The sequence below is a fragment of the Pseudonaja textilis genome, chromosome 13 (genome assembly GCF_049901715.1).
Source record: "Pseudonaja textilis isolate UNSWEBS1 chromosome 13, rPseTex1.2, whole genome shotgun sequence".
NCBI lineage: Eukaryota > Metazoa > Chordata > Lepidosauria > Squamata > Elapidae > Pseudonaja > Pseudonaja textilis.
Genome location: NC_142002.1, coordinates 18,190,868 through 18,200,286, shown reverse-complemented (window position 1 = coordinate 18,200,286; position 9,419 = coordinate 18,190,868). Strand labels below are relative to the sequence as shown.

Here is a 9,419-nt window from a genome sequence, read left to right as displayed (position 1 = left end):
TCGGCCTCGGCGCGAGGGGCGGTGCGCGTGCGTCAGTGCCCGCCCCCTCCTCCTCCTCCTTCTCTCCTCCTTCTCCTCCTCCTCCTCTGTCCTCCGGTCAGGGATAGCGGCTCAAGGGAGCGAGACGTCAGGGTTCGGATCTCGCGAGAGTTGCGCCCTTTCCTTGGCCGCTAGGGGCAACTTCGCCGACTAAGAGGCTGGGACCCTGTCTTTCCTCTGAGCATGCGTCGTCTTTCCGGCCTCTTGCACTGCTGCAAGGGGCGGAATCTTTGTAACTCCCTCTGAGGGTCGGACGGAAGGATTTGGAAGCAGGACCACAAGGACCAACTTTGGTGCTGAAGAAGGCATGGCAGGAGCGGGACCCGATTTAAAGTCCCCGGTGCTGAAGCACCGGCGCACGACCCTCGAACGGGTGGAGAAGTTTATTTCGCAGGATTATTTTGTGGATTGCAACCTCCGGGGAAGGTGGGTTGGGGCTGGTCCGTCTGCTAAATCCTTCCCCATCTTTTCCCCAAGTACAGGTAGTCCTCGATTTACAACGGTTCCTTTAGTGACCGTTTGAAGTTGGCACTGAACAAAGGGACTTATGATCGTTTTTCACACGGCCTTGGCAACTGGTTCACATTTGGTTAGACTAGATGACCTACAAGGTCCCTTCCAACTCTGATTAGCTGTTATCTGTATGACGGTTGCAGTATCCCAGGGTTACGTGATCCGCTTTTGCGACCTTTTGCCAAGCAAAATCAATGGGGGAGCCAGATTCACTTAACAACTGTGTGACTAACTTAACAAATGCAATGATTCGCTTAACTGTGGCAAGAAAAGTTGTAAATTGGGGCAAAATTCACTGAACAAATGTTTCACTTAGCAGCATAAATTTGGGGCGCAATTGTGGATGTACCTCGAGGTCTGCCTCTACTGTTACCAAAACGCTGCGATTGTTTTGTTTCAAAGAAAAAAGGAGGAAAATGAGTCAAATTTAAAGGTTTAAGCAGAAGGGCAAATCCAGGATTTAATTGAACTCTCTGTGTTTTACAATTAAGAAGAAGCACAGAAGCCCCAGTGTGGTTGCAAAAGGTTGAGTTGTCCTCTGTGGCTGACTTTTGTTTATTTTTAATTAAAGGTGATTTTAGATCTTGGGCCACAAAGGTGCTGGCTTTGAACCACTTGAATCATCTGCATTGAATCATCTGCATTGAATCATCTGCATTGAATTAGAAGGAAGATGTTGGCTGGGAGCAACCTTTATTTGCTTGTCTCCCTTTGCAAAGAGTTTTAACTGCAGCAATTTAGTTGAAAATTTTAATTAGTTGCTGCCTATGGAAAGCAACACTCGAAGATTTTTGTTGTTCAGGCGACATATAAAGCAGCGTTTTTCAAATTTGGCAATTTTAATGTGTGCCGTAGTAGCGCCTTTCATGCTCTACAGTGGTGTTTTTCAACCTTACTAACACTGAGCTGTGTAGACATCCTGCCAAAATTCCCCATGTTGGCTGAGGAATTCTGGTAGTTGAAATCCACTTATCTTAAAGTTTCCAAGTTTGAAAACACTAATTTTAATCTATTGCTTATTCTCAAAGGACAAAAAGCCGAAAAAGATGGAAGGAAGGAGAGAAAAATCCTTAAATACTTTTAAAAGCAACTGATCAAGCATTATAAAGACCAAGGAATTTGCATTGTCTGCTAATCAGTGGTTAATTTTAACCATTGATGACTAACTGAATTGTTGAAATTCACAACACAACACTAACCTTTGCCCAACTTACCCAGAAACTATTCAATCCCATTTTAATTAATTTATAGAAGTTTCCCCTGTCACTAGTGGATTATAAAGGTTGGAATTCAACCCATTTTAACACTTGTTTGGGAAAAGTTGCAGTTGTGGATCAATATCTTCACTTCATGAATCTAGTCTTAAAAAGGCATGTGCAGATTTAAGTCATGCCAGGTTGAAAAACTGGGGTGCTACCCTGGAAGAGCATGACAAGTTTATCAAGGAGGAGTATGTTGTCTCTGAGAATATATAGTGGTTGTCTCTGAGAATGTATTATCCTTTGGCGTGCTGTTTCAAAGACATAAAACATTGTGTGTCTTTTACCAGACTGTTTGGTGACACATGCGCATTGGCCTCTCTGTCTTACTTTGAAACTTCTAAACGAATTCCATACAGTGAAGCTATCAGAGAAGAATTCAGCCCTATTAAAGTTGGAGATAGTTTTGGACAGACGTAAGTATTTCCTTATTCAGAGTTGAATTTCCCATCTCATTTCCTAAGGGAACAAAATGAAGGGTTTGTGCTTTAGTTTAGAACAGAGGTGTCAAACGTGCAATGACACATTGTCGTTACGTGATGTATTGCAACTTTTTTCCCCTTCGCTAAAACAGCGATGGGCGTGGCCAGCACGTGATGCAACCAGCCCTCGGGCCATGAGTTTGACACCCCTGGTTTAGAACCACTTTTGCCTAGTGGTTAAGGCTCCAGGATAGAAAGGAGATCATGAGTTCAAGTCCCACTTTAGCTATGGAAGCCAGCTGAGTGAATTTTGGATCTCTCTCAGCTCAATCCATGTTGCTGGGAAAATAGATGGAAGTTATTTGTAAAAATAAGGCTTCAGGTTGCCAATGTTTAAAGGGTACTCCTGTACTTTTTAGTTAATGGAATTTGTGGCCTCCTGACAGTTTCAGTGTCACTTTTCTAAGGTGGCACACCTGCTGGTTTAAAGTAGAACTCAGCATTCCCAAGAAATGGACCGGAAAGGAAGTGCATCTTCTTTGGGAAAGCGATGGAGAAGGAATGATTTGGAGGGATGCTCAGCCCATTCAGGTAAGTGACGGTCATAAAATTGTCACCATCACTGGATCATCTTTCAGATTCGTTTGCTTTTCACGTAAACAAAAAAAAATCACCCCATACTAAAAAGGCAAGTACATGATAAATAGAATGTTAGTCTTTGGGGAAAATGCTGGAGAGAAATAATTTACTTTATAAAAGTATGTGATGGACGTAATAATTTGAGCACCACCTTTATTGGCAATGCAGTCTTCCTATCCCACCCCCCGTCCAACTATATATTTTTTGCATTATCAGAGTTTGACGCGAGAAGGTGAGAAGACCAGTTACATGCTGACAGACAGTCTAAAGGAGACCGAACCTCATGGGTGAGCCAGTCTTTTGGGCTGCATTACGGAAATAATACTGTACTGCTCTAGCAATTCAGTTGAGATGAACCTGTCAGTATTTTGACTTGGGATAACCATCCTTTCCTGGAAATGCCAGGTGTTGAAAAATGCATATAGCCTGCAATTCATAAATCAGCTAACATAAAACAATGCAAGTTGTCAAAATTCTAATGGAAAGGAAAATTATTTGCCAGGGTGATGGACAGATGATTTGGGGTGGAAAATTTTGCAGTGTCAGGGTAGTCACTGGGAACCTAATCCAGGCCCGTGGATTATAAAACAGAAAAGTATCACGCACCTATTTCCCTTCTGCAGCTTGACCCTCTATCTGGAAGTTGCCTGCAATGGTCTCTTCGGAGCAGGGAAGGGCAGCATGATCGCACCCCCGGATCCGGACAAAACGTTCTCCTTGAATAGAGCAGAGTTGGTGGTTTACAACCGGGATGTCCATGAGCTTCTGGTGGACTTTGAAATCCTCTTGGACATGGCCAAGGTGGGATGTCTCATTTTTTGCCATTTTAATGTATGTGTAAGGTCCTGTCTCAGCTGTCTTCTCGTTCCCTTTGTTCAGTGCCATCGTAATTTTGAACAGTCACCAAACAAACAGTCATAAGTCAAGGACTGCCTGCAGTTACGATATGGCTATCCTTGTAGGTCTGCATGGATAGCAATAGCACTTAACCCAGGGGTCTTCCAACTTGATAGCTGTAAGACTGGTGGACTTCAACTCCCAGAATTCCTGAGCTTACATGACTGGAGGAGGAATTCAGATAACAGATAACAGATAATCAGAGTTGGAAGGGACCTTGTAGGTCATCTAGTCCAACCCCCAGCCCAAGCAGGAGACCCTACACCATTTCTGACAAATGGCAGTCCAATCTCTCCTTGAAAGTCTCAAGTGATGGCTCTCCCACAACTTCCAAGGGCAACTTCTGTTCCATGAGTGGACTGTTCTCACTGTCAGAAAGTTTCTCCTTATTTCCAGGTTAAATCTCTCCTTGTTCAGTTTCCATCCATTGTTCCTTGTCTGGCCTACAATCCACCAGTCTTAAACTTGTCAGGTTTGAAGACCCTTGACGTAAACTTATATACCGCTTTACAGTGCTTCACAGCCTTCTCTAAGTGGTTTACAGAGCCAGCCTCTTGCCCCCAACAATCTGGGTCCTCATTTTACCCACCTCAGAAGGATGGAAGGCTGAGTCAACCTTGAGCCTGGTGGGATTCAAACTGCCAAATTTCAGGCAGCCAGCAGTCGGCAGAAGTAGCCTTCAATACTGCACTCTAACCACTGCGCCACCCTGGATGCAAATCTCTTTGATTCTAATTCATAACAATGCATTGTTGACTCAGTGAAGAATTCATTTGCAGAGTGCTCCAAACAGGATTTGTTAAAGCCCCGCCACTGTTTAGATTTTGGAATTTGAGTTCCAGGTACACTCTTATTCCTTGAGGTTGATTTGAGCCAGCGTAAAATGTATATTTCCTTTCCTGCTTAGCTCCTCGGAGAGGAAAACCAGCGGAGCTTCCAAGCGCTTTACGCAGCGAACCAGATGGTGAACCTGTGTGACATCAACAACCCGGCAACCTTCCCTGCGGTGCGGGAAATGGCCCGCTCTGTTTTCTGCCAGAAAAACGGAGACAGCCAGCACATCATCCATGCAATGGGCCACTGCCACATTGATACTGGTAGGAACCGTGCGCGGGGTATATATATTCCAGTCTAGGAAAGATCTCCCAGAAGGATGGGAGCGCTTCTACCAGGTCTTCTAATACAGGTAGTCCTCAACTTAGAACAGTTTGCTTAGTGACTGTTCAATCTTATATGGCACTGAAAAAAGTGACTTACAACCATTTTCCACAAAGGTCAGTATGAAAAACGACCATAGGTCACTTTCTTCAGTGCTGTTGTAACTTTGAACGGTCGCTAAATGAACTATTGTAAGTTGAGGACTATGGATGTGTGTGTGTGTGTGTGTGTGTATGCATTGCAAAGCACTTAACTTGATTCCTAAGAATGATTTCCAGGCATTGCGCAATCCTACACATGGCTAAAGCAACTATGAACTAAAAATTAAATTAAATTAAATTAAAAGCCATCTTCTTGTCAATCAATAAAAAACTTTATTATGGTCATAGATCAGCCCAGAGCAATCTTCTATAAAAGTGAAGCAAATGTCCTTGTGAACCGTTTTGCCTGCAATTGTCATCTTAGCTTGGTTGTGGCCTTACGAAGAGACGGTCCGTAAATGTGCCCGCAGTTGGGTAACTGTCATACGCCTGATGGAGAAGAATCCAGACTTCAAATTTGTCTGTTCGCAGGTAATTGATGTATATATATGTGCCCATTTTTAAATGTGTTCATGCATGTGAACCGTAATGTGGTTTCTTTTGGGTTTGGATTGGGTATGAATCCTATTATTGTGGGCTTGGGTTTTGGCTGAGAATATGCGTGTGGTTTATTCAGTGAAACACGTAACCATGTTTTAAATCCCCTATAATCTTCTAATTTGCTTTCTTAGATCAGGGGACTCTAAACTTGGCAACTTTAAAAGTTGTGGCAACTTTAAAACAGCTGAGGAATTCTAGGAATTGAAGTCCATAAGTCTTCAAGTTGCCAAGTTTAAAGATCCCAGGTATAGATCAACGAAAAACTATACGAACTAGCCACTTTTTGGTGTGTAAACTGCAGCTAGGGTGAAAAGACATCATGTATATGACGTTTCTATTGCTTTTTTCATCTGCAGGCCCAGCAGTTTGAATGGGTGAAGACCTATTACCCTGGTTTGTATGCTACAATTCAAGAATTCGCAAGAAGAGGACGCTTCATACCGGTCGGGGGAACCTGGGTGGAAATGGTAAGCAATAGCACTTAGACTTATCTACCGCTTTACATGGCTTCACAGCCCTCTCTAAGCGGTTTACAGAGTCAGCATGTTGCCCCCAACAATAATATGGGTCCTCATTTTACCGACCTCAGAAGGATGGAAGGCTGAGTCAACCTTGAGTCGGTCAGAATTGAACTCCTGACTGTGGGCATAATTAGCCTAGCCTACAATAATGCATTCTAACCAGAGGGAGGGAGGGAGGGAAGGAAGGAAGGAAGGAAGGAAGGAAGGAAGGAAGGAAGGAAGGAAGGAAGGAAGGAAGGGCTACAGCAATGGCACTTAGGCTTATATACCACTTCACAGGGCTTTTACAGCCCTCTCTAAGTGGTTTACAGAGTCATCCTCTCACCCCCAACAATCTGGCTCCTCATTTTACCGACCTCGGAAGGATGGAAAGCTGAGTCAGCCCTGAACCAGTCAGGGTTGAACTCCTGGCAGTGGGCAGAGTTATGGAAGGAAGGAAAGAAGGAAGGAAAGGAAAGGAAAGGAAAGGAAAGGAAAGAAGGAAGGAAGGAATAGCAATAGCCCTTAGACTTATATACCGCTTTATAGTCCTTTCCAGCCTTCTCTAAATGGTTTAGAGAGTCATCCTCTTGCCCCCAACAATCTGGCTCCTCATTTTACCCACCTTGGAAGGATGGAAGACTGACCCAACCTTGAGCCTGGTGAGGATCGAACTGCCAAATTGCAGGCAGCCAGCAGTCAGCAGAAGTAGCCTGCAGTACTGCACTCTAACCACTGCGCCACCATGGCTGCATTATGTAAGGCCGCATTACGGATGGTCCTTCCTTACTGACTTCTCATTCAGCGACGGCTTGAAATTATGACTATGCTGAAGAAAGGGACACATGAAATCCTGCCGTCACAGCACAGTCAGAATAACCTGGACACAATTTGGACCGGCCTGCTTTTATGGCCATCCCTCCTTGCCTCCCCCAGCTGTTCTTCGGCCTTGTCTGTTCTTTAGCCCGGATGCAGCATGTGAGGTCAGATATGGAAAGAAAGCGGGTTCTATAAAACATAGAAGAGTGATATTGCCAAACCCTTGCGATATTCAAGATCTCAAGAACCACAAATGGCAGGTTTAGGCTAATGCTAGTTGTAGCAACATTGGGTGGAAGGTCATTGGTGAGCTGAGGTTTGCTGCTGATGTGGGGATTTAGTTCTCGGTCTAGAAGAGCAATGGGGAACTTCTGCCCCTTTTATGGTCTGTGAACTTCAACTCCCAGAATTCCTGAGCCTTCCCAGATTGTAAAAGGACCATCGTTCCCCACCCCACCCCACTCCTGGTGTTTTATTCCCTCCCAGGATGGAAACCTTCTGAGTGGAGAATCCATGGTTCGTCAGTTCCTGCAAGGACAGCGTTTCTTCCAGCAGGAATTTGGGAAGCTGTGCTTAGAGGTGCATATCTATGTATACTCCTTCTTTCCTGACTTCCTTGTGTTTCCCTAATTCTCTTCGCTCCTGGTGGAATTTCTGTAGCCTCAAATCCCAAATCAGAACCAGTGCTGTCCATTAACTTAAAACGTTGTGGATAGCAGTAGGGACCGTAAAGAACTACGATGCCTGGTCCCAGGGGATTCAGCTCACCCTCTGCATAAATCCTGTAGCAACCAGTGAACTAAATTGGCAAGCTGGAGATTGAAGGATATTTAAATTCACCCTACGCTCTTTGGTAGGACAGACCAAAGCATCACGCTTTTCCATAATTATATACAATTTTTTGTTTAGATTCTTAGTGACTGTCTGGATAAGTCCCTGAGTTTTCTTGGCAAGGTTTTTTTTCAAAAGTGGTTTGCCATTGCCTTATTCCTAGGGCTGACAGAGAGTGACTGGCCCAAGGTCATCCAGCTGGCTTCATGCCTAAGGCAGGACTGGAACTCACCTCTTTGGGTTTCTAGCCTAAGGCCTTAACTCCTACTATCTCTCTCCATAATTATATAAGCTAAACTGAATTTCCTCATCATTCTGCACTGCCGAATGTCAATTCTGCAGTGAATCCTGTTTTTCCTACGATTCACATTTTATTCTCAGCTTATTCTATAGATTAACTGCCAGCGCTTCGCAGACAATGTCAATTTTTTTGCCTTCCCCAAACCAGTTCTGGCTGCCTGACACATTTGGCTATTCAGCACAACTGCCACAAATCATGCGTGGCTGTGGGATACGTCGTTTCTTAACTCAGAAGCTGAGTTGGAATCTGGTGAACACTTTCCCGGTAAGATTTACGTTTTAATTCACATAAACCTGGATGCCGGGACCTGCTGATCAGTGGTAGGTCTTGCCTTGATATTAGTCCAGTATTTATTTCAGGACAAATCCCATTAAACTCTTTGAGGGCTAGGCTGTTTATTGACCTTTTGCTATGATCTTCTCTCACAGCACAACACCTTTTTCTGGGAAGGCGTGGATGGATCCCAAGTTTTGGTTCACTTCCCTCCTGCAGATTCCTATGGATTGTCCGGTCATGTGGATGAGGTGAGTAAACCCAGGAAAATCGATTTTCCGTCTTCACAGCGGAAGAAACAGGCCCAGTGAATTACCGCTTTCTTTGAAGGTAGGAAATGTCAAAATATCGGGTGAAGGGGAGATCTGCCCTCATCCTTACGATCCCTCTCTCCTAGATGTTGAGAACGGTGAAGAATAATAAGGACAAGGGCCGTGTGAATCACAGTGTCGCTCTGTTTGGGTTTGGAGATGGGGGAGGGGGCCCCACACAGAAGATGCTGGACAGGCTACAGAGAATGAAGGATACAGATGGCCTACCCAGGTTGGTTCCACTTGGCTAAACTCTAGAAACAAACCAGAAACAAAGCCAAGAAAATACAATTCTGCACTTGGTTACTCATGCCTTAGAACAGGGATCACCAAGCTTGGCAACTTTTAAGGCTTGTGGACTTCAAACGCGGAGAGGTTCCTGCCGTAGAGCACTGCTTCTCAACCTTAACCCATGCTGGGTGGGGAATTCTGGGAGTTGAAGTCCATCTTAAAGTTGAGAAAATATGCCTTAGAGAGCTTATAAGCTCCTTAAATGAATGCAAGAATGCAAGACCAAGTTTGTCACGGTTGGGTATTTTCTGCCGTGGTGATTTTCTTTCACGCAGGGTCCAAATGTCTGTCCCAGATCAATTTTTCTCTGCCCTGGAGAAGGAAAAGGCTCAGTTCTGTACTTGGGTTGGAGAGCTGTTTTTGGAACTGCATAATGGTACCTACACAACTCACGGGCAGGTGAGAGAACACAAGACTTCATAGGAAGTTTTTTTTAGAAATTCCTGTTAATGCTTCACTGCAGGCTCCAGGATTCAAAATGATACATCCTGAATGTGTCTATTAATATTATGGTTCATCACACAA

General features: G+C 44.3%; 1 protein-coding gene across 1 annotated transcript in view; it reads left to right on the top strand.

The window, feature by feature from the left end:
• The first annotated feature begins 169 nt into the window (after positions 1–169).
• MAN2C1 (mannosidase alpha class 2C member 1) overlaps positions 170–9,419 on the top strand; it is an 18,675-nt gene continuing 9,425 nt past the window's right edge. The window contains exons 1-13 of the mRNA XM_026709613.2: positions 170–465; positions 2,102–2,227; positions 2,701–2,824; positions 3,089–3,159; positions 3,496–3,673; positions 4,677–4,866; positions 5,393–5,499; positions 5,925–6,035; positions 7,374–7,466; positions 8,167–8,283; positions 8,448–8,543; positions 8,690–8,835; positions 9,170–9,293. Of these exons, the coding sequence (XP_026565398.2) occupies positions 347–465; positions 2,102–2,227; positions 2,701–2,824; positions 3,089–3,159; positions 3,496–3,673; positions 4,677–4,866; positions 5,393–5,499; positions 5,925–6,035; positions 7,374–7,466; positions 8,167–8,283; positions 8,448–8,543; positions 8,690–8,835; positions 9,170–9,293 (1,602 nt within the window). The 5' untranslated portion in view covers positions 170–346. The remainder of the gene's footprint in view (positions 466–2,101; positions 2,228–2,700; positions 2,825–3,088; positions 3,160–3,495; positions 3,674–4,676; positions 4,867–5,392; positions 5,500–5,924; positions 6,036–7,373; positions 7,467–8,166; positions 8,284–8,447; positions 8,544–8,689; positions 8,836–9,169; positions 9,294–9,419) is intronic.